Source organism: Oryza glaberrima, chromosome 7, assembly GCF_000147395.1.
Source record: "Oryza glaberrima chromosome 7, OglaRS2, whole genome shotgun sequence".
Lineage (NCBI taxonomy): Eukaryota > Viridiplantae > Streptophyta > Magnoliopsida > Poales > Poaceae > Oryza > Oryza glaberrima.
The window spans coordinates 22,914,505-22,938,588 of record NC_068332.1 but is presented as its reverse complement, the minus strand read 5'-3'; the positions used below and the strand labels follow the sequence as shown (position 1 = coordinate 22,938,588).

Below are 24,084 nucleotides of genomic sequence, written 5' to 3'. Positions count from 1 at the left end.
TTTAAATTATTATAGAACCAGAGTAAGTAGACCTTTTTCTTTTTGCCGAGTTGTTTAGAAGATGTTTTCCGTTCCACGCTTCCTCGAAGTGAAGGGTTAGGTAGGTAGTACGGGCTCTCTGACTTCCAGCTATATGCTGTTATGCTGTGTGCGACTCCCATGAAGCGAACCGAACCCCCCCGGAGGCTTTGCCCCTGGCGATCGATGTCCATATGATTGTGTTCGTTGCATGTGAGTGTGCAACGTCCAAAACGACGACGATATATAAAACCTGTTCCCCTTTCAGCACCACTCGCTTTCAGAAGAAAGATATATATATATATATATATATATATATATATATATATATATATATATATATATATATATATATATATATATATATATATATATATATATATATATATATATATATATATATATATATATATCTCATAGCGTGATAGATAGCGCCTGAAACAACAAGCTGAAGCCGTTTTGCCTTTCGTTTTCTTCCCAATGCGATCTTTAAATAAGACAACCAGGAAGCTGAAGTAAGCAGTCAAGCACCAAGCAGGCGAGAGAGAGAGAGAGAGACAGAGAGAGGCGCAGACAGGGAGAGCCAGCGCCTGTTTTTCCCTCGAAATGGAGCAGACGAACGCTGCTGCTTCAAGTGCAAAGCCCATCAGATGCAGAGGTGAGCTAGCTGCCTGCTACAATAGCATCCGATCGAGTTTTGCGATGGCGTCGTTGGCTGATTCTCTGACGAGACGTTCTGTGCCGTCGACGGCGGCGTGCAGCGGCGGTGAGCAGGGCGGCCGGGCAGCCGCTGGAGATGGAGGAGGTGGAGGTGGCGCCGCCGCGGGCGCACGAGGTTCGGATCAAGATCATCTGCACCTCGCTCTGCCACACGGACATCACCTTCTGGCGTATGGTAACCATGAATTCTTCAGCTCTTTTCTCCCTTAAATTCAGGTTATTGCTTATAATTAAATTCAGATGTGCTCCGTCTAATTTCGTATTACTTCGCATGGAATTTAGAGACCAACCAAGAACTATTACTTCTCTACTACGGAACATAATAATGATATGATGGGGTTATGTTCTTAATTAACATGAAACTCATGTCTCTACTCGTTTGTAGGAAGGCCTTCATCCGTCGATCTTTGGCCATGAAGCAGTCGGGTAATCAAACAATTTTATTTTTTTTTTATATTACACGGCAGATGCACACGCACACACCACTACACACACAACACCACAATCACACCCCCATAAATACGTCTCCTAATATATGTTCTAAGAGACGAAAATCAGCAGTACATCCCTGATCTCACTAAAGTCCTATTGAAAGCCTACTTGCGTGTGCGTAATATTTGTGGTCACCAAAATTTAAATCCTTGTGGGTAGAGTCATGCACCCACGGCTCTACCACCACACCGCTAGTGCTTTCTCAAGTAATCGAACAAATTTATATAGCTCTTATAAACATATAGACATTTCACGTTTCATTTTCCCGGGGGAAATACAGGCACTTCTGTACTGGAGTAGCATTATTCGCCTTTTGTACTATTTGTGCTATTTCTGATGAGTTTGATTCCTGCGCCGGTGTGTTAAACTTGGAGCCTCAGATCAGCAGACAACAGCGTGGCAATTATCAGCAGCATCGGCAGCTAAGGAATATTAGTAATTTTTTTTAACATCGTTAGTTCAGGAATCATAAAAACCATTCAGACCAGCGAGAGTAACTAGTTATTTCGATCAGGTTTATCTTTAAAGAAGTGAGGAAGGTATCTCCAGTTATCGTAGAGCAGATAAAATTCGCGAATAAATCCATGGGCTATGAGAAGGTCCCAAAGCTTGTGCTGCAATAATCTTTCCAACCTCGTTTAGGGCCATGTTCACAAAACACGAATATCAAAGAATAATCTAATATCAAATAAATAGAAGGAATGAGACTTCGAATCTAGACTAACTAGCCTACACCTTCTTGTAAAACTAGCTGGAAGATTCATGTGCGTTTCTCGCTTATGGCATGTTCACTTAATCCCAATAAAAATTCCCCTTCAATTCTTTTGAGTAAGTATTGACTGAACGTAAGGTAAGGTGGGTGAGAATAAAGGTAGCTGACAAATATGGTGGCATTAATGAACATGTTCTTCTCTACCTTTTGCCTGCCAGGACGTAGCTATAGGCCGGGTTTAATCTATTGTCTTAAAAATATTCATTTACATATCATGTATTTTAGATGAACCGTTCCACTAACCTAATTTTCCTAATCTTAGTTAGGAGGACTTTGTAAATTATTTAGGAGGGGGAATCACACAAATGACGTCCTTCGTGACAAAGAAATACAATATAAAATCATATGTAAGCACTAGCTAGGTAGTGGTGACAAACGACCTGTTTGATTCCTTCACATCCTATCCAGTGCAACCATGGGCCTGTTTAGGAGAGCTTTAGATTCTGAGAAGCAGCTGTTTGGTAGCCAGCTTTTGAGAATCTGGAAAAGCTCTAAAACCCAGCTTCTCCAGCTTCTGGCTTCTTAGTTTATTTTTCAGAATCTGTAACTACAGATTCTCAGAAGCTGTGGACTGTTTGGGGTAGTTTCTAACAGAAGCAGCTTTTGAGAAAAGCTGCAGCTGGAACAAGCTCCCCCAAACAGGGCCCATAGCTGATTTGATGTTGAGGTGGGGCTAGGTTGGGGTAGATTTTAAAGATCACAATAATACGTACTCCAACCAGCAATGGAGTTATCGTCTGACTATGCAGTGTCGATAAATTCATACAACAAAAAAATATAGCTTAATTTAGACGCATAACTATGATTAGTTATTAGAAACATATCCTATACACACATTTTTTCATGTACACACCGTGCACATCAATTAATAATTATGCTTGAAAATTTAGTAAAAAAAATATACATGTACTTTCAATAGTACTGTATCTATGTTTAAAGTTTTAATCTAAAATTCATTATATTTTAGCCATACAAAAATAAAGATGTTGATAATTTCAAGAGTATACTTTTTTAGAATTTTGTTTTTTTCCCTACGTATATTAAATTTGAAGGTTGTAAACTATTAAAAATAATACATTTTTTCTAGAATATTTAGTGATATTTATTATTTGATATGTTACGGTGTATGCAACTATAGGACCACATATCATAGGGTTTGTAGAGTTATTTTTTCACCTCTATTTTTTTGCAAGTATTTTGAGATACCGAGAGATATATGTACCTCGTTGTGTTAATCATCATACTTTCTCAACATACATACATATATATATATATATATATATATATATATATATATATATATATATATATATATATATATATATATATATATATATATATATATATATATACTTGTCATGGAGTATGTAATAGCATTAATATATAATTAATCTCACCTGCAAACGCCTGTAAATACGATCTTGTCATGTACACCCCAGACATAATAATTAACTGACGTTTAGTAAAACCAAATTAGAAGAAAAGCAACCAAAAATCATCCAAATTAACCGGGGGTCGTATACCTTTTTCCCCTAGCGTGGTGGAGAGCGTGGGGGAGCACGTGCGGGAGGTGGCGGTGGGTGACACGGTGGTGCCGGTGTTCACGGCGCAATGCAGCGAGTGCCCCGACTGCCTCTCCGACCGCAGCAACATCTGCTCCAAGCTACCCGACGTCCACGGCTTCATGCCGCGCGACGGCACGACGCGCTTCTCCTCCGCCTCCACCGGCGAGCCGATTCGCCACTTCCTCTCCGTGTCCAGCTTCGTCGAGTACACGGTCGTCGACGTCAGCCACGTCGTCAAGCTCGACGCCAACTTCCCGCCCGCGATGGCCTGCCTCCTCAGCTGTGGCATCTCCACCGGTAAGAACTACTGCAATTTATATTTCGCCTCAAAAAATATTATTCTTTCCGTTTCAGGTTACAAGACGTTTTGACTCTGGTCAAAGTTAAACTGATTCAAGTTTAACTAAGTTTGTAGAAAAAAGTATTAGCATTTTTAACCCAATACAAATTTATTATGAAAATATATTCAATTGTTGATTTTGTTTTAAACTAATTTAGTATTACAAATATTATTATATTTGTCTATAAACTTAAGTCAAACTTAAAACAATTTGACTTTAACCAAAGTCAAAACGTCTTATAACCTGAAACGTCTCAAAAAATATTATCACAAGGTTAACAGGTTTTACAACTTTTTGGAAATATAAATTGATGGTTAATTGGAATTTCAAAATTTTAACATGAACCGTTGGAAGCAATAGAGAATTGCAGTTTTTTTTGGCCTGAGAGTCTGCTGCTACAGTAGTTAGTGGATGCATGCAAGGCGCACACGCAGTCGTGTTACTCGTGTACTCGTGTGTCGTGTGCCGATGTATCGATTTCTGACTGCGACTTTGATTGGCGCGTGCAGGTGTTGGTGCGGCATGGAAGGTGGCGGCAGTGGAGCCCGGCTCGAGTGTGGCCGTGTTCGGATTAGGCGCCGTGGGGTTAGCGGTAATTAATTACTACCTCCTGTATTTTAGCGTATGACACCGTTGACTATTTGTCTTATTTAAAATTTTCGTGTAAATATAAAAATATTTATGTCATGCTTAAGAAATATTTGATGATAAATTAAGTCATAATAAAATAAATAATAATTATATTCTTTTTAAAAATAAGACGAATGTTCAAAAGTTGGTAAAAAATACCGAGAAATGGAGTGTACTAATTAATGGCAGCTCTTCTCATATACCACCAAACTGAGTTAGTGGTTCGTGTTCCGTTTCGATGAGAGCTGTCAGTTAGACTTGTTTGTTTAATCCTCACGAGAGAGATTAAAAGAGATCAAGAGGAATAATTTACACACCAATAATTATGTAATGTATCTCCTCTAAATTTTCTCAACTTTCTTTCAGGAGGGATTAACCGGACAAAAGATCTCATTGTTTGGCTTATACTTATATGCCAAAGTTTGAATTTTAGAACTTGGTTTTGATTTTGATTTTTCTTCATCGCAGTTTATTTTACAACATTCTTTTAAATCATTAAAAACACACATATTAAAAATGTTTTACTTGCAAATAATTTTTTATTTGTTAATAATCGATTCGAATAAGAATATGAATAAGAGAAATAATAGGTTGAAAGTCTTAGGGGTTTACATTTGGTCTGGATCAGAGTAGTCGTGCACAATTAATACAATTAGTGCATGTACACATCATCCTCCATGTACTGAGATATCATAGTATATGCCCGTGCAACGTCGACGTCTCAACGTACGACTGTCTACTTCAGGTTGCTCAAGGAGCGAGGATGCGTGGGGCTACGAGGATTATCGGGGTGGACCTGAACCCGGACAAGTTCGACGTTGGTAGGCCAAGTTTGAATTCAGATTCAGTAATGCATGCGAACAATTATTTTGTTGTTTCATACGGAAATTTGAAGATCACCGTGAAAAGCTGCACAAAATTCCTGCATCCCGAAGAACAAAAACGTACGACGCCTTTGGCATCACATCGAATTAACTAACTCGTCTGCATGTTTGCGATGCAGGTAAGTGGTTGGGCATCACTGACTTCATCAACCCGAATGATACTGGTGGGAAGACCGTGAGCGAGGTCTGAACCTTTCTTTACCGAGGCGATCAATCATTACAGTACTTGTTACTATTCACACCATCCTAAAATACAAAAATCTAAAATCGGATGTGACTTATATTTTGAGACGGAGGTAGTAGTTATTCATGCTCACACTAATTGATCGATCGATCTCCAGGTCATCAAGGAGATGACCGGCGGCGGCGGCGCCGACTACTGCTTCGAGTGCATCGGCTCGGCCTCGGTCATGGCGGAAGCCTTCCAAAGCTCTCGAATGGTAACTACTTGCTGTGCAGATCAGGCGCGAAACAATTAGTTTCGATCTCTCTGCTCGTGTAATAGCTAGGGACAGTGAGCTGATCGGAGTTTCTGCGTTTCCAGGGATGGGGGAAGACGATCCTGCTCGGCGTCATCGGCAGCATGGCGCCGATCGGCATCCCGCCGCAGGACCTCCTCCCGGGAAGATCGGTCATCGGGTCGCTCTTCGGCGGGATCAAGCCCAAGAACGACATCCCGATGCTGGCTCAGAAGTACCTCGACAAGGTGATCCACTATTCCACTTCGATCGATCGAACGGGGTTTTAATTAATTAAGAGTAAATTGCACTTTGGGCTATCTTTTTTAACCAATGTTTCAGTTTGGACTAGGGATAAGATGACTTTTTCACTTTGGGCTAGATAAATTTGCAAAAGGTTTCACCTTCAACCTCCTTTTTGCCTCTCCAAACTCCAGGCTCTAGCTCGCTCTCTCTCGTTGACCTTATGTGACTGTGAGCATAGACATGATGAGGTCAAGCTTGAACTTTCGGCAAGCCCCAACGCTTGAACTTTCAGCAATTCAGCAAGCCCCAATGTCCCATGGAGATCATCAACCTTGAGACCATGGTCCCTGTACAGTCGTCGTGATGATGGTCAAGCTCACCAAGCTAGAGCTTGGGACAAAACGGGTCGAATCAAAGCTCTCGGATGGCAGATAAAGGATGACAGCAATGAGCAATTGAGCAGCGCTCAAGGGCCACGGAAGCGAAGCAGCTCTTGGTCCTCACGTTGGAACTACTCAAGGACTGTGGCGGCCAGTGGCACTCCATGGCCATAGCAGCAAGAGTTGCACGATGATGGTTGCGTAGGAGCTGCTCGAGGATAGTGGCTGCATTACAAGGCAGCGGTAGGCGGCACTCCAGAAGTCTATGCTTGAGCTTGGCTTGTTCATCAACTTGAGAAGAAAGAGGGGAGCAGATAGAAAATGAGGTCCAAATTGGAACAATTCTGCAAAGTTATCTAGTCCAATGTGAAAAAGATGTCTTACACCTAGTCCAAATTGCATCTTTGGTAAAAAGAGGTGGCCCAAAGCGCAGTTTACTCTTTAATTAATTTGCTTGGTTCCTATTACTTCTTTCATGCTAAAATATTATATATCTTATTTAAAAATTGCTATATTTTAAAACAAAGACAGTACATATCTTTTGTATATGCAGGAGCTGGAGCTGGAGGAGTTCATAACGCACGAGATGGGGTTCGAGGAGATCAACAGGGCGTTCGAGCTGCTCACGCAGGGGAAGAGCATCCGCTGCATCATCTGGATGAACGGCGCCAAGGTGATCGACAACGGCGAGTGATCGCGGCATCGTCGTCCTGTCGCTAATAACCGATTAACCGCTGATACCCTGGGAAACAGTTGAGCCTCGCTGTTAACTCAAACTGTCCGTCGTGTCTTTCTGAAGGCTTTGTCTGTTCTCTGTTCTGCATAAGAAATGCGGTTGACAGCGAGTTAGCGACGGTGTATGTCCTTGATTAAATAATTCTGATTTTTTTTTCACTTAGACCGTATACGAAAATAATTCGGCCCTGCTGATTTTTCTTCTATAGAAGCAAAAACCCTGGTGCAGATATACCATAGCGACACATCTATCACACTAAATTATTTTCATTAAATTCAAAATTACTACGTTTATCTATAAATTTATCATAATTAAATAAATTAAGGAACGAAACTCCAGGGTTTTCGACTCTGCGCTCGTTTCGGTTGCAGTGGTTCTGGAGTCCATCCGCTCGGAGGGCCAGCTGTGGTCTTTAGCCGGTGTTACTTTTTTTGGAGATTTCTTGGGAGTGTAGTGTGGCTTTGCCCCCTCCCGCTGTTTGGAGTTATGTTTTTAACCGTCGTAGTAGTTCCTAGCTTCAAGTCCCCCCTTTAGGCATAAGCCAGTCTGGCTGATTGCTTTATGTAACAAAAACTCTTTTCCTGCTAATATATTGACGTGCAATCCTTTTACGTGTTCGCAAAATAATTAAATAAATTAACTTAAAAAAGATCAAAACATCTTATAATATGAAAACGGTGGAAACTAGAACATTCATGATTGATTTTAGATTTCTATGTATAAGTGCTAAAAAGAGACTTTGGGCGGAAGCAATCAGACTTGGAATAAGTTCATCTAAGGTCCCTTAACTTGTCAACGAATCCGATTTTCGTCCTTCAACCACAAAACCAGATACAACGGATCCCTTAACTATCAAAACTAGTGCAGATTAGGTCCCTCGGCGGTTTTGGCTGACGTAGCGCCTACGTGGCTAATTTGACTTAGTCTCGATCTGACGTGGCACTGACGTGGCGCTTACGTGGCAATTCGATCTGAAAAATAATAAACCTCGTGGGACCCACATATCAGTTTCACACAGAAATTAATAAAAAAATGGTGGGGCCCACATGTCAGCCTCCCTCTCCCTTCTCTCTTCTTCATCCTCACTCCTCTATTCTTCCTTTCCCCTCTCCCCTCTCTCTCTCTTCTTTCCGGGCGGCGGACGGCACGGGTGGGCGGCGGAGCAGGCGAGCGAGGCGCGCTGTCCAACGTCGACTACGACCGCCTGCTCGCCCCCGTCAAGGCGTCGCCGCGGCCGCTGTCCAAGGAGGGCGAGGAGGAGGAGGGGGACATCGCCATGGTCGCCGCCCAGAGCTTCGTCTCCACGCAGGACTCCGCCTCCGACACCGTGGTCGACTACTCCGGCAACGAGGACGAATTCCACGAGGTACCTGAACCCCGACGATGACGTCTCTGACTTCCGAGAGGTATACATCCTCATTTATCAGTCTAACACTAGTACATTCTCTGCTAATTGCCTGTGTTATCAAGCATGTATTTGACAATGCTATCTGTTAATGCAACATCTCTTGACACATGCTCGCCGGAGGGCCGTTCGACGGCACCGGGATGAACCTGGCGAGGGTGTTTGGCACAGCGCTCGTCGGCTGGCGCTGGAGGCACCACTGGGTGTACTGGCTTGGCCCCTTCATTGGCGCCGGCCTCGCCGGGCTTCTCTACGAGTACCTCGTCATCCCGTCCGCCGACGCCACCCCGCACGGCGGCGCGCACTAGCCGCTGGCACCGGAGGACTACTAGACCCGCTGCCGCCCCGAATCGCCCGTGCCACCGTCGCAGGAGAAGAGATGTGAGTGAGAGTTGAAGAGATGGGAGATGGGGAGAGAGGACAGGAAGAAGAGGGGTGGGAATGATACATGGGGCCCATGTGGGCCTCACCATTTTTTATTAATTTCTGTGTGAAACTGACAAGTGGGTCTCACGAGGTTTATTATTTTTTCAGATCAAATTGCCACGTAAGCACCACATTAGTGCCACGTCAGATCGAGACCAAGTCAAATTAGCCACGTAGGCGCCACGTCAGCCAAAACCGCCATCAAAACCGCCGAAGGACCTAATCTGCACCGGTTTTAATAGTTGAGGGACCCGTTGTATCTAGTTTTGCGGTTGAAGGACGGAAATTGGATTCGTTGACAAGTTAAGGGACCTTAGATGAACTTATTCCATCAGACTTGTTGCGAAAGAGAAGGCGTCAGTTCAAGTCCAAGTGCAAAGCCAACTCTCTGGGCCTCCAGTGAACTAATTTGTCGTAGCGCGGCCCAAAACCCACAATGCCGCTCTTCTTTTACCTTCTCGAACGACACAGCTCGGAGCCTCGGACTTCGGAGACGCGTACGCTTCTCTCTCTTTCCACGGAGCTCAGCTCGCTTCCGGAAGCTCTCTCGCGAGGCGCCCATGGCGGCGGGAGAAGGCAAGGCCCCGACGCTCGCCGCCGAGGTATGGGAATCCCGTATCCCTATCGCTTCCCGCTTCCCAGATTTTGGTGCCTTGCTAGTTTGCCTCTCGAGGTGTGGTTACGCGCGCGTGCGCGGGCGGCGGCCTGCTCCGGTGGACTGGTGCGGCGGCGGCGCACGCGCGCGCGCTCAGATCCCAGCAATCTGTGATCGCGTAGTGGATTGGTTCGCGCGGCCGGAGTGGCGGGATTTCTCTTCGTGCGAGTAGGTTTGGAGCGGTGGGATTTCTCTTGGATGCATGTGTGCATGTTCAGGCCCTGTTAATTAGTTCCACGTAAAAACTTTTTACCATGTCACATCGAATGTTTAGACACATACATGGAGTATTAAATATAGAAAAAAAACTAATTACACAAATTGCGTGTAAATTGTGAGACGGATCTTTTAAGCCTAATTGCTGACAATGTGTTGCTACAGTAAATATTTGCTAATGACGAATTAATTAGGCTTAATAAATTCGTCTCGCAGTTTACAGGCGGAATCTGTAATTTGTTTTGTTATTAGACTATGTTTAATACTTCAAATGTGTATCCGTATATCCGATGTGACATCTCAAAACTTTTCACTCCTGTAACTAAACAGGGCATTAGTTGGGTTGAGTGGAGGAATTAACTCGTTCCGTCTTCTGAATTGGCTCAGTTGCGACTGCTGTTAGGCGTTAGCTACTGTCGCCGTCAGTAAATCTCTTTTTTTCCCCTTCGATTGCCTTGTCCAAATCGTTGACTAGTTGTCTACCGTGTAACTTTGGTGCTGCACAGACGCGTACAGAGCTTCAAAGATGTGGTGGCCATCATTCCGTGCTCACAAACTTACCGTGTAGCCGTATGATATTGCCTTAATCAAATTATGCATGAGCAATGCGATTGAAGTTAACCCCCTTTATTTTGTCTGAATTAAGTAATAAACATTCAGCTTATAAAATTATATGCTTTTGCATGTATTAGGAGTTTATGATAAAGCTGATATGATGCTAAATGTACTACTTCCGTGCCAAAAAGACTTTATTTCCAGTGGGGCGGAGGTAGTACAAAATGTCATTCAAAGGATAGTTCATATTTTCTATTTTTATGTTTTTGTTGAGCATTTGCGTACTTAGGTGTGTAGCCTCAAAGTTGGAAGAGTTATAGTTAGGATATATTGAGACTGAACCCATAATCTTGTATGAGTCCGCTGCATAGTCCAATTGTAATCTAGGCACTGTCCTCACAAAAAAGAAAAAGTAATCTAAGTACTGTAGTAAAGGATATGGAGGCCCTGGACAATACACAATTATTCCTCAAAATTTCGGTGGATGATATCTGTGAAAAAATATTACCAAAATTAAGCCTAGAACACTGTTACCCTGAGTATCCCGTGGGTAGCAACAATTTGACACTTGCATTAATGTAGACGCGCACTTGAGCCCAACTATCTTCTGTGTGTTGCTGTTCCTTCTGTAATTGATATTCCATGGTTGATAAACAATATTGAACTCCATCTTATTTTTTAGGAACACACACTCCCACCCCACGAGGTCCCTGTGGAAAATTCATCCTCCGAAAAATCTTCTGATAACAGTGTGGCTGAAGTTGTTCCTGAGAAAGATGCTGAAACACCAGCAGCTCAGGACACCACTTCTGTTGTTGAGGACAAAAGTGAAACTCCCGAGATGACAGCATCCTCTGAGAAGCCAGAGCAATGCTGCTACAGAGGAAAGCAATGAGGCTGAAGAGGAAACAATTGATGAGAAGCCAGAAATTAAGGTACAATACAATACCACCTATCATTGGAAAAGCAATCACATTTGTTGTTCAGTATTGAGTACTGACCATATATAATATACAGATTGAGACGGCTCCCGCTGATTTTCGTTTCCCAACAACAAATCAAACAAGGCATTGCTTCACACGCTATATTGAATATCATAGGTATGAATATGATCGAGATCTTTCAGTTTCAGATTCCTCATACCTGAAACCTTGGTGTTAATTAAACTATTTACTTTGAGCATGCTCATATAACAGGTGTGTAGCTGCAAAAGGAGAGGGTGCTCCTGAGTGTGAAAAATTTGCAAAATATTATCGATCACTTTGCCCAAGTGAATGGGTATGCATTTCTTATATCGATTTTTTCAGTAATACTTCTGTGGCTTGCTTTGTTATGATGATCTAGGTATTCCTATGGCGTATGAAGTTTCTGTTACACTTTCTTCACTGACATGCCTATCAGTTTTTTTTATCTGAGATTTCCATTATAATCTACAGTATGCCTCTCTAGTAATTCAATTGTCACCTTATATAAGCCTAAAACTTTATGTTTCCAATATTATTTGCTTCTATGATGCTTTAGCCATAAACCATTGCTCTAGTAAAGCGTCACTGTTTTCAGAGACCCTCCTTGATGACACAGTGTGTTTTATCTTTTGTGCAGATTGAGCGTTGGAACGAACAACGTGAGAATGGCACATTCCCTGGACCCTTGTAGGCCATAACAAAGAAAAACCCATGCTATCATCCCACAAATTCCCAACCAATCTTTCATGAATAACCGGACAAAATAACCAAGAGCTGATGCTGTCAGTCACTTGTTTCTATTGAACAGTTCTTACAAATAAAAGTCCTGACTTCTAAGTCGAAGAAGGCGCTTCTGTATTTAGGTAACACAGTTGTTACGGAATTGTTCAAATAATTCACCTTTGGAACAATGGAATGTACCCAGCTTGCTGTCCCACCGTGCAATGTTCATATGATATGATTGTGTTGGTTGCATAGGAAAGTTTGGAAAAACATGGATTGGAAGCTCTCATGATTCACCACCTTAGCTTCACATCTTTGGCAGTTTGGCTTCAGTTCAGCTGAAACCCTGGAGCTGTTGCCTACACATTTTTTTTACTGCAGTCATGACTCATAATGACTCAGCTGCACCACTAGAAATGTCAGTGTGTGGCTGCTTTAACCAGCACTGAAGCCTGAGATGGCCCTGTGCAGTGCATCGGCAAAGCAAAGCAAAAGGCCAAAAGGTTGGAGAAGATGGATTGCCTGGCTCAACCAGGCAGGAAAGCAAGCTAGTGAAGTAAATGTGCTTTGCACGAAAATGGTTGTTGCAGCGTCAACCACTATGTGATCATTGGTAGTGTGCTTACACTGGATTGGCAAAGAGGCACCCACTTGGTAGCCAATGCACTGCTTGGTGGTAGTGCCAACCAGAACAAAGCTACCAGCCACGAAATTCCGATGGTGACGGGCGAAAAAGCTTCGAAACATTGGAAAATTGGGAATAACGTCGTGCAAATATTTCTTAGTGAGCTAAATTGCAATTAGTGATTTAGTTTAGGCCAAACTCGAGTAAGGATATGGAAAATAAATCATGAAATAGGACGTTTGCAACAAACAATGCACGTGCAAATGATCGTAAGTGATCGTGCTAAAAACAAATCCTTTAATTAGAGCTATGTTGCCCGCCGTCTAACTGCCTAAGCTCAGAAAAAAAAACATGGAAACTAGATTCGGGAGAATAAAATTGAACAGGAGTTCGATGTATGACCGAACTAATAATTAATGCTATGTTTGGACGTATGTAGAAGTTCATATTAGCTAATAGCTACGCCAAAAATAACATTATCTCCGTTTTTCTACATATAATGCTATTGACTTTTGGACATCAACGTTTAACTATCTGCTTTTATTAAAAACTATGAAAATACTAATCTTATACTTGTTTTATTATTATTACAACACTTTCTTTAGTATGATTTTTTATTTGCAATAAATTTTAATAGGATGGACGTCAAACGTCATGTCCAAAACTAAACAACATATCTTTAAAAACAGAGCAAACAACATATCTTTAAAAACAGAGCGGGAATATGCAATTCTAACTAATTAAAAAACTCTATCAATAGACCTTATTATCCATTCTTATATTATAGCATTATAATTTGATGTGTAAACCCTTTATTCGTTTATTTTCTAAAAAAAATGTAAAATGGGAAGTGAGCATTAAGCTCTATTATCTCTGTTTCAGATTACAAGTCATTTTGATTTTGGTCAAAATCAAACTTAATCTACAAACTTGATCAAACTTGAAGCAGTTTGATTTTAACTAAAGTCAAAACGACTTATAATCTAAAATAGATGAGGCACTATATAATCAATCTAGAAAGAGTAAAACCTTTTCTTAAAAAAAATATCTAGTAAGTAGCCTAGCCTCTAAGGGCAAGTTTTATAGTAAAGGTGACTACCACATCTAATTTCATGACATACACCACTAAATTAAGAGGTAACATATATTATAGGTTACCTCTATCACACAATCTCCAATATTTCTAACACTCTTACATGTTTATTGAAGTTTATGTAGGGGTTGCCCCTTGTATGAGAGGTGACCATTTCTCTCTCATCTTTTTTTCTCTCTTCCATCTCATTATTTAGTCTTATGTGGCATCTTGGGGCTTGTGCTTGGATGCCCATAGTACTTGCCCTAACGCATCATCCACAGCCGTCCGTTCATCCGTTCACGCGTCCATCATCCCCACTGAAACGGACGCTATCTGAAAAAAAAAGAACCGTAAAAGAAACGGAAACGGAAATCATAAAACCGCGAGAAAAAGGCCTTCGTCTCGTCCGCCTCTCCCTCCACCTTTCCCTCCTCTCCTCCCGTCGATTCCCACCCCACCGCCTCCTCCCCTCTCCAAAACCTCCCCCCAAACCCTCGGAAACCCAACCTCGCCGCCTCCGCCGCCGCCGCCATGCGCCGATCCAACGACGGCCGCCCCTTCCGCCCGCCGGACTGGGGCCCGCCGCCGCACCGCTACCACCACCACCACCAGAACCAGTACCAGTACCAGCAGCGGTATCGCCCCGCGCAGCCGGGGCCGCGGCAGTTCGCCGTGATCCTCCTCCGCGGGGGGAGCAACCTCTCGGCGCCGCCGGCCACGGAGGTCGAGGCGCTCGTCGCCGGCCTGCCCTCCCCTCCCCCGGACAGCCTGAGCGTCTCCTCGTCGGGCCGCCAGGCCGCGCGCCTCGCGTTCCGCTCCCTGCAGGCCGCCGCCGCCGCCGCGCGCGAGCTCTGGTCGCTCCGCCTCGAGGGCCTCCACCTCCTCACCCCGGACGTCTCCGATCCCGCCCTCGCCGCGCACGCCGCCCCCCTCATCGCCTCCCTCTTCGCCGCCCACGCCGCCCGCCTCGTCGACTCCGACCTCGTCTCCCTCACGGCCGCCCGCTCCTCCGAGCTCGCGGCCTCCATCCAGGCGGTGAATCGCCGCCTGGCGGGGCACAATCGCATCCGCGACTTCGAGCAGCTCCAGGCCCAGAAGAGAACTCTCAAGGCTGAGAAGGAGTTGGTAGATGCTAAAATCGATGAGTACAAAGCCGCGATGAGATCGATACGGCGTGCATTGTTGCGTGGGACGGAGGATGACGAGGAGGCGGAGGAGGAAGGGTTGGAGGTGTTTGGGATTGGGGGAGGTGGTGAGATGAATTTCGCTAGGCTGCACATGATAATGCTGCGGGAATGTAGAAGGCTTAAGGAGGGGCTACCCATCTATGCTTACCGCAGGAACATTCTAGATCACATTTTCGCTAACCAGGTGAGAGCCAGACTTCTCAATGCAGTTTTATCTGTAGTGGGTTGGAATTTGGAAGTTTGCAATGCAGAAAGAACCATTTGATCTTTACTGTTATGCTTGGAACTCTGGAAGAAAGAGTTGAGTTAGGAATTTTGTTTTGTGCATGTTTTCACATACAATGCGCCATCAAGTTCCAACTCTGTTTGAAGTTTTGAATAGGTTCTCTTGCATTCTAAATCAGCATGCCGCATTTTTCTTATGAATTTTGGTTGGCAGAATATTCTATGCTTATAGGCAAAACCTATAAATAAGATGCAATTTTGCTCATGAGGCACAGGAGTCTTGATTATGTAGCTTGTCCAAGTTTTCCAGTACATATTGTGTTGCACCCATACCTTTCTGTATTTACTATCAGTCATTCAATTAAATTTGTAAATCATTCTCTAATACATATTGTGTTGCACCCATACCTTTCTGTATTTACTATCAGTCATTCAATTAAATTTGTAAATCATTCTCTAAGTCGTATAGCTTTGTTTTCCATAGGTGATGATTTTGATTGGGGAAACTGGTTCTGGGAAGAGCACACAATTGGTTCAGTATCTTGCTGACTCAGGTCTTGCTGCTAATGGTTCAATTGTCTGTACTCAACCCCGAAAAATTGCTGCTATATCATTGGCACATAGAGTAGTTGAAGAAAGCAATGGTTGCTACGGGGACAACTTTGTGTTGAATTCAACCTTTTTAGATTATCAAGATTTCAGTTCAAAGATTATATATACCACAGACAACTGCCTTTTGCATCACTGTATGAATGATATGGGACTAGATGGCATTTCATATATTATTGTTGATGAAGCGCATGAACGAAGCTTGAACACCGATCTTCTCTTAGCTTTGATTAAGAAGAAACTGCTTGATAGGCTGGATTTGAGACTTATCATAATGTCTGCTACTGCCGATGCTAATAGACTCGCTGAATATTTTTATGGATGCCAAACATTTTATGTTAAAGGGCGAAGTTTTCCTGTTGAAATTAAATATGTCCCTGATATATCAGAAGAGGCTTCCTTCAATACCGTGCCAAACCATCTGCGCGGTTCTTGTGCTACTGCTTCATATGTTTACGATGTTGTGAAAATGGTAAGCATCATTCACAAGAATGAAGAAGAGGGTGCTATCCTTGCTTTCTTGACTTCTCAACTCGAAGTTGAATGGGCATGTGAAAACTTCAGCGATGCAGATGCTGTGGTACTTCCGATGCATGGAAAGCTTTCCCATGTAGAGCAAAGTCTAGTTTTCAAGAGCTATCCTGGGAAGAGAAAAATAATCTTCTGCACAAATATTGCTGAAACATCATTGACCATAAAAGAAGTGAAGTATGTTGTTGATTCTGGACTGGCTAAGGAGAGCAGATTTGTGCCTAGCAGTGGTCTCAATGTACTGAAAGTTAATTGGATCTCCCAAAGTTCTGCTAATCAGCGTGCTGGCCGAGCAGGTCGAACTGGAGCAGGGAGGTGTTACAGGCTTTACTCTGAATCTGACTTCAGTATGATGGAAGTGCATCAAGAACCTGAAATCCGCAAAGTTCATCTTGGCACTGCTGTTCTGAGAATACTTGCGCTGGGTATTAGGGATGCACAGAATTTTGAATTTGTTGATGCCCCAAACCCAGAAGCTATTAATATGGCTGTAAAGAATCTTGAACAACTGGGTGCTGTAAAATATAAATGTGATGGTTTTGAGCTGACTGATACTGGTCGCTACCTAGTTAAATTGGGAATCGAGCCGAGGCTTGGGAAAATCATGCTTGATTGCTTTGGTTTTGGTTTGAGGAAGGAAGGTGTAGTTCTAGCTGCTGTTATGGCAAATTCTAGCAGCATATTTTGTAGAGTGGGCACAGATGAGGAGAAATACAAAGCTGACCGTCTAAAGGTCCCATTCTGTCATCAGGATGGAGATCTGTTCACTTTACTAGCTGTATATAAAGAGTGGGAGGATGAGCATGAAAACAGGAATACGTGGTGCTGGCAGAATAGCATCAATGCCAAGACCATGAGGAGGTGCCAGGAAACAATATCAGACCTTGAGAATTGTTTAAGACACGAGCTGAACATCATTGTCCCAAGTTACTGGTGTTGGAACCCTGAGGAGTCCACCGTGCATGATAAGTTGCTAAAAAGAATTATTCTCACATCTCTTTCGGGTAATATTGCTATGTTTTCTGGACATGAAAGGTTTGGTTACCAGGTGATTTCAACGGATCAGGCTGTGAAACTCCATCCCTCTTGCTCATTGCTCATTTATGATAGCAAGCCTGAGTGGGTGGTGTTCACAGAAATCTTGTCAGTACCAAATCAATATTTGGTATGTGTAACTGCTATTGATCCTGATGCTTTGTGTTCGATTCACCCCATGCCTTTGATTCAGCAACTGGAGAAGCTTAAATTGCAGGTGAAGGTAATAAGTGGACTTGGATATAACTTGCTGAGAAAATTTTGTGGAAAATCTGGCCAAAATCAGCAGAAGATAATCTCACTTCTCCAAGAAGAATTCAGGGATGACCGTGTGACTGTTGAAGTTGACTTCAGAAATAAAGAGGTTGTGCTATTTGCCAAAGAACAAGACATAGAAAAGGTGTTTGGCATCGTTAACGATGCATTGGAGTGTGAAGCTCGGATGTTGAGGAATGAATGCCTTGAGAAAAGTTTGTTTTCTGGAAAACCTGGTGATTGTTCTCTTGCCCTATTTGGTTCTGGTGCTGAAATAAAGCATTTGGAACTTGAGAAGAGGTATCTGACCGTAGAGGTTTTGCATCAAAATGCTCATGAGTTGAATGACAAGGAGCTTATTTGCTTGGTGGATACTCTTATCTCTGGTGTTGCTAATTTTTATAAACTTTATGGAAATCTTCAGGTGGCCTCAGATGAAACGAAGTGGGGGAAGTTTACATTCCTCAATCCTGAATATGCTGAAGATGCTGTTTCAAAATTGAATGGGATGGAATTTCATGGTTCTCCATTGAAAGTGGTTCCAGTATGCTCTTCCAGTAATCGAGGATTACCATTTCCAGCAGTGAGAGCTAAAGTATCTTGGCCACTTAAGCAAAGTCGGGGACTCGCGCTGGTAACATGTGCCAGTGGGGAAGCTGAATTTGTTGTAAAGGACTGCTTTGCTCTGGGAGTTGGTGGAAGGTATATCAACTGTGAGGTTAGTACAAGACATGAGAATTGTATTTTTGTCAGAGGAATTCCAATGCATGTAACAGAGCCAGAATTGTATGATGCCTTTCGTAGCATGACAACAAGGAAAATCGTTGATGTGCATTTGCTCAGGGGAACACCCATAGCTGCCCCTTCTGCTTCCTTGTGTGCAGAAGCACTAAATAGAGAAATTTCTTCCTTCATGCCAAAGAAAAATTTTCCTGCCCAAAATTTCCGTGTTGAGGTGTTAACTCCAGAGGAGAATGATTCGGTGATGAGAGCCACTATTACTTTTGATGGAAGTCTTCATCGAGAGGCTGCAAGAGCATTGGAACATCTTCAAGGAAGTGTTCTTCCATGCTGTCTTCCTTGGCAGACAATACAATGCCAGCATGTGTTTCATAGTACTGTGTCCTGTCAAGTACGCGTGTATAATGTTATCAGCCAAGCAGTTGCTTCTCTTCTTGAGAGCTTCCGAAGCCAAAAAGGTAATTCTGCATTCCTTATAACTTCTTAAACTCTGCTGCTTCTAATTTTCCATACTGTTCAGTTGAATGATCCTCTTCATTTTCATGATTGCATGAATGTTATTTTCCCATACTTCAGTTTTATATGATTTACGAACAGTATGTTTGAGGCATACTTTCCCTGAAATTCATATTTTTATTGATGGGAAAAAAATTACTTTCCTGTTTTCTATTTTGTGGAAGGATAGAAAATTAAACACAACAAGGCAGTTTGGATGGGTCTCAAATCTTGGCTCATCTATGTATGTGGGCCACTGGCCCTTCGTCAAACAAATATCTTGTCTTTGATAAGGGCAAATCTGTGACCATTCAATGTGTATACTAATGTTGCTAACTGATGATGTTTGGAAGTTTGAAAATGTCACTTTTTTCTATGAGTTGCATTCCTAATTTATCTCAGTAGATGTAAATATTATCCAGGTCTTTTGCATCCACGGTTTTTACATTCAATAACCGGTGGTCATTTGGTCACTACGTGGTAACTAGCAGTGACACCTTTCTTAGACGGCCTTAATAATGTTTAGTTGTTTTGGACTGCAAAAATATTTGTATGTGTTGGTGTCCTCAAGCCTTAACCAGTGTTCTTCTTCATGTAGGCGTGTCTTACAATTTGGAAAAGAATGAATATGGTATATTCCGTGTCAAGCTTACTGCAAACGCCACAAAAACAATAGCAGACTTGAGAAGGCCTCTTGAGATTTTAATGAAAGGCAAAACAATAAACCATCCTGATCTGACACTAAGTACAGTTCAGTTGCTCATGTCCCGTGATGGTGTAGCAGATTTGAAATCTGTTGAGCAAGAGACTGGCACTTACATTCTGTATGACAGACAAAGTCTAAATATTAAAGTCTTTGGACTCCAAGATCAGGTTGCTGCAGCAGAGGAGAAATTGATCCATGCCCTTCTACAACTCCGTGATAAGAAACCTTTGGATATTCGTCTTCGTGGCCGTAACCTACCTCCAAACTTGATGAAGGAAATGTTAAAAAAGTTCGGGGCTGATCTGGAAGGATTGAAGAGAGAGGTGCCTGCAGTAGAGCTTCGATTAAATTTACGACAACATACACTTTACGTTCGAGGCAGTAAAGAAGACAAGCAAAGGGTGGAAGAAATGATCTCTGAGCTGGTAAATTCTACAAAGTACAATGGCCTGCTTCAACTTCCATTAGAGAATGCATGCCCTATTTGCCTGTGTGAGGTAGAAGATCCCTTTAAGCTTGAATCTTGTGGGCATGTGTTTTGTCTGACTTGCTTGGTGGATCAGTGTGAATCTGCTATGAAATCACATGATGGTTTCCCTCTGTGTTGCCTCAAAAATGGGTGCAAGAAGCAGCTCCTTGTTGTTGATTTGAGATCTCTCCTATCGAGCGAGAAACTGGAAGAGCTATTTAGAGCCTCCTTGAGAGCATTTGTTGCTTCTAATGCAGGAAAATATCGTTTCTGTCCTACTCCTGATTGCCCATCCATTTACCAAGTGGCTGCTGCAGATGCTGAAAGCAAACCTTTTGTCTGTGGGGCTTGCTTTGTGGAGATCTGCAACAAGTGTCATCTTGAATATCATCCTTTCATATCCTGTGAGGCATACAAAGAATACAAGGAAGACCCTGATGCAACTCTGCTTGAATGGCGCAAGGGGAAGGAGAATGTGAAGGTATGCCCTTCTTGCCACTTTACAATCGAGAAAGCTGATGGTTGCAACCATGTCGAGTGTAAATGTGGCAGTCACATTTGTTGGGCATGCTTGGAGAACTTCAGGAGCAGTGATGATTGTTATAGCCATCTCAGGTCTGTGCACCTATCCTATTAACATATCATGTAAATTTGTATAAATTGGTACAAATAATTATGTGTATAATATAGGCAGCTGATCCATTACCACTAATAATTATCTGATGCCAACAGCCCCCATTTTTGTTCTGAATATTGTAGCACTATTTGGTAAAGTACTAAAATATCATTTAGAATATTTTAGGGAATTTAGTAATAAATGGCATTTTCTTTGTAAGATGGCCGTCTTAATCTAACACAACAGTATATTGTTCCTAGAAATTGATCTATGCAAGGCATGGAAAATGTGCTTTATCTAGTTTTATCTAAAAACAATAATAGACTCCCAGAGAAAGTCTGCAGGGAATTATGTTCCAAGACATGCCTCTTTCCATTTGTTGCTCTATAGACGTAAGCATTACTATATTTTAGTGTGAGGCCATGAAGGTCATCTTGATTTTTTTCTTTTGTTTTGTTCATAATGATTGTTTGTAGTTTATTCAATGTTCTATTAATTCTAGTATATGCAATTTAGTCCCCTAATTTGAAGTATAAAATTCTATAGCAGACTTTTCAATGTTACATGCTGACCGTTTCTTAACTTCATGGAATCAATCCAGCATATGTTATCTTTAATTTAGTCTCCTTGTGAAGCTTGAAACTTCTTGAGCAGATTCCTTAGTGTTTTATACAACAGTTGTTGCTTAACTTAACTATATGCAATATGCTATCTTGTAAGTTGTAATGCGTCAAGAATGTCATGTATTTCCAAGACACCTGTTTGGAGCATTGTCACACTAAGCAAATGGATAAAATTTGAAGCTCTAAAAAATTGTGAAGCATCTCAGTAGGTTGAAGAATTGAATGATCTTGTATGGATCATAATACTCATGTAGGATATTGATAGGAGTATGTGCTAGCTGCAAGTTTTTTCTTTTTGCCAGTTATGCTGATTTTGTCGAATAAACGATTGGTGGCTCATGTGGACGTCCACTCATGAATTTTTATGTAAGCTATACATATTTTTCCCGAAACGAAAGGATTTGGGCGGTACATTTCTCAGTTCACTGCAGCTAATCTGATTTGGATAGTGCTGTTGAAGTTCTCTGTTTAGTTAGTGTTATATAATGCTACACCTCAGCCTGCAAAGGGGGCAGATCGGCCCATTAGGTGCGCTGGCCGACCCTAAAAATTTGGCACCAAAAGGTTCTTGGGTTGGCCCATATATTTTTAGGGAACAAAGGGCTGACACCCAGTGAACCCTAGGGTCCACGTGGATCGACCCTAGGTGTGCTCTCGTCTCGCACACGGCAGCGGTGGCGACTTCAGGCGACGCGGCACCATGCTCCACTGTCGGTGTGCACTCTACCTGCAGGCGGCGGAGCAGTGACCGACGAGGTGCTCTACCTGTGGCAGCGGCGGATGGAGGCACCGGTGGGCGGCGGCTATCTGCTTGATGGCCAACCGGCGGAGCAGTGACCGGCGAGGTGTTCCGGAGGACACTCCACCGGCAGCAACGATGAGGGCTCCGGAGGACACCCAGCCACATCGCCACCTTCGTCCAGCTGGGTTTCTCTCGCCCGTGAGCACCGGTATATGATTCCTTCCATAAACCCTAAGTCTTGTCCATCTGTACTTTCTGCATCTACTAAGTCTTGTGGCTGGAAGAGACTTGAACGGTCATTGCTTAGTACCTCTCTTTTGTTTGCTTGCTTGATGAGCAAATTAGCAATCTCATGTTGAGAGGATCTAATTTAAGTAGCAGTATTATGTAGAGTAAAATTTTACCTGATGAATCTTTATTCTAGAACTAGATGGACTACTCTGCATGTTTCTTTGCATTTGTTAATATGCATTTAGTTCATCTTACAGAACTAGATGAGCTGATGTACCCATTTGATCTCTCTAACATGTTTATGTACAGAACCTGGGCCTAGAGGATTCAATGGATTGTGGAAGCTTATGGATGTCCAAATGAAGGATCTGGTTATTGATGATTCCATGGTTAGTAAATTTCTTGTGTTCTTTTGTTTTTTTTTTCTAAATCTGATAGTTTATCAGCAAAGTTGATGCAAATTACGTCAGTTTCCTGTATGTACTATCTTAGTTATGCAAATTCTGGCAAACTAGATAATCAACTATCATATTTAATTAACACCTCCAAAATTTGGCCTACAAATTCTGGATAATCACTTGATGGAAAACAAATTTATCATCACCAATAATTCAATATTTTAGAAAGCTTTATTAATGCTTTATTTTAGAAAAAATGTATCTTTTTTTTGCTTAGAAATATTGATCATTTGAACTATTTATCTTTTTTTTTTTTACAGAACTTGGACGAGTCAATGAAACGAATGGACCTTTGAAATACTCTGTTCTGTAATCATCATTGCATAGAAGATATTTTCTAGCTTCGTTAATTTTTAGTCTGTCACTTTGATGCCCTGGATATTTGTGATGTTTAACTTCATATTTTGTGGATGATATTTGATCCTTGAAGGTTGCACTTTTAGTGTTGATTTGTTTTACACAACAGAAATTTCTATAGTGATATTTGATTCTGTAAGACTGCATTTTTAGTATTGTTGATTTGCTTTGGACAACAGAAATTTGAAATTTCTGTATATTCGATCTTGAAGACTACATTTTTACTGTTGATGCTTTACACAACAGAAATTTCAGATGCAGTATACATATGCGTGTGAGGCTGCGACCTCATTTCCCCACGGCCTCAGCCATGCACTGCACAGGCGCCATCCTATAAACCGGCTCTGGTTCCATAGGGATAGGGGCGGGCCAAGGCGTCAAAGCAAATGAGGTAAGAGCAAGTTTAATAGTATAGCCAACTACTAACTCTAATTTATCTATAGCTAATTTAATAGCTCATTCATACAATAGTTGCATACTACACTATTAATACCTGGTCCCATCAGTCATACACACACTGCGTTTTGGAGTCCGTGCTACAGCTGGCTACAAATCTGTAGCCCGCTGCTCTTCTCTCCCCTTATTTATCTTCTTAAAATATGTTTTCAGCTGGTTTATAGCCTGCTATTGTACCTGCTCTAACAGCGCAACATGTTTGCTAGCAGCAAAGGAAATTCATCGTCACTTGTGGTAATCCAAGGGTGAGAACTTCGATTCTAAAATTTGTTTTAACCTCTATTCAAACAACATTCTTTTTTTTTTTGGAAGCTGCATTTACCTTTTCTGGCATGATTTGTTCTTTGCTAATACAGTATTATCTTCTTTTTTTTTTTGCAATACCAACACTTTACGTAAACTAAACAGCCCAAAACCATGTTTAGTAATATCTTCTCAGCATGGATTAACTCCGGGAATGC

The 24,084-nt window shown here is 42.1% G+C and overlaps 2 protein-coding genes and 1 pseudogene across 5 annotated transcripts; all 3 read left to right on the top strand.

Annotated features, from left to right (window-relative positions):
* Positions 1-489: 489 nt before the first annotated feature.
* LOC127779440 (alcohol dehydrogenase-like 2) lies at positions 490-7,813 on the top strand. 3 transcript variants are annotated; one of them, XM_052306213.1, is made up of 10 exons: positions 490-676; positions 780-913; positions 1,124-1,164; positions 3,539-3,864; positions 4,418-4,500; positions 5,284-5,359; positions 5,542-5,606; positions 5,764-5,862; positions 5,967-6,128; positions 7,060-7,806. In XM_052306213.1, exons 1-10 carry the CDS (start codon positions 625-627, stop codon positions 7,198-7,200), a joined length of 1,179 nt encoding a protein of 392 aa, XP_052162173.1. In that variant the 5' UTR covers positions 490-624; the 3' UTR covers positions 7,201-7,806. The 3 variants fall into 3 exon arrangements, with proteins under 3 accessions (XP_052162173.1, XP_052162175.1, XP_052162174.1); XM_052306215.1 differs by having other exon boundaries at positions 543-676; positions 7,038-7,812; XM_052306214.1 differs by having other exon boundaries at positions 569-676; positions 1,128-1,164; positions 7,038-7,813.
* A 1,757-nt stretch (positions 7,814-9,570) lies between these two features.
* LOC127779443 (cytochrome c oxidase subunit 6b-1-like) lies at positions 9,571-12,419 on the top strand (annotated as a pseudogene).
* Positions 12,420-14,266: 1,847 nt separating this feature from the next.
* On the top strand, positions 14,267-23,252 carry LOC127779437 (ATP-dependent RNA helicase DEAH11, chloroplastic-like). 2 transcript variants are annotated; one of them, XR_008018654.1, is made up of 6 exons: positions 14,267-15,258; positions 15,784-18,928; positions 19,564-20,755; positions 22,004-22,329; positions 22,662-22,741; positions 23,071-23,252. XR_008018654.1 is itself a non-coding variant. In XM_052306212.1 (3 exons), exons 1-3 carry the CDS (start codon positions 14,419-14,421, stop codon positions 20,775-20,777), a joined length of 5,199 nt encoding a protein of 1,732 aa, XP_052162172.1. In that variant the 5' UTR covers positions 14,285-14,418; the 3' UTR covers positions 20,778-20,863. The 2 variants fall into 2 exon arrangements, 1 of the variants encoding a protein (XP_052162172.1); XM_052306212.1 differs by lacking the exons at positions 22,004-22,329; positions 22,662-22,741; positions 23,071-23,252 and having other exon boundaries at positions 14,285-15,258; positions 19,564-20,863.
* Positions 23,253-24,084: the final 832 nt, after the last annotated feature.

Coding starts and splice junctions, on each gene's coding strand:
- LOC127779440 (XM_052306215.1), top strand. CDS start 625: ATGGAGCAGACGAACGCTGCTGCTTCAAGTGCAAAGCCCATCAGATGC. Junction 1,165..3,538: donor TTTGGCCATGAAGCAGTCGG/GTAATCAAACAA, acceptor TTTTTCCCCTAG/CGTGGTGGAGAGCGTGGGGG. Junction 5,360..5,541: donor CCCGGACAAGTTCGACGTTG/GTAGGCCAAGTT, acceptor TTTGCGATGCAG/GTAAGTGGTTGGGCATCACT.
- LOC127779437 (XM_052306212.1), top strand. CDS start 14,419: ATGCGCCGATCCAACGACGGCCGCCCCTTCCGCCCGCCGGACTGGGGC. Junction 15,259..15,783: donor ATCACATTTTCGCTAACCAG/GTGAGAGCCAGA, acceptor TGTTTTCCATAG/GTGATGATTTTGATTGGGGA. Junction 18,929..19,563: donor GAGCTTCCGAAGCCAAAAAG/GTAATTCTGCAT, acceptor TTCTTCATGTAG/GCGTGTCTTACAATTTGGAA.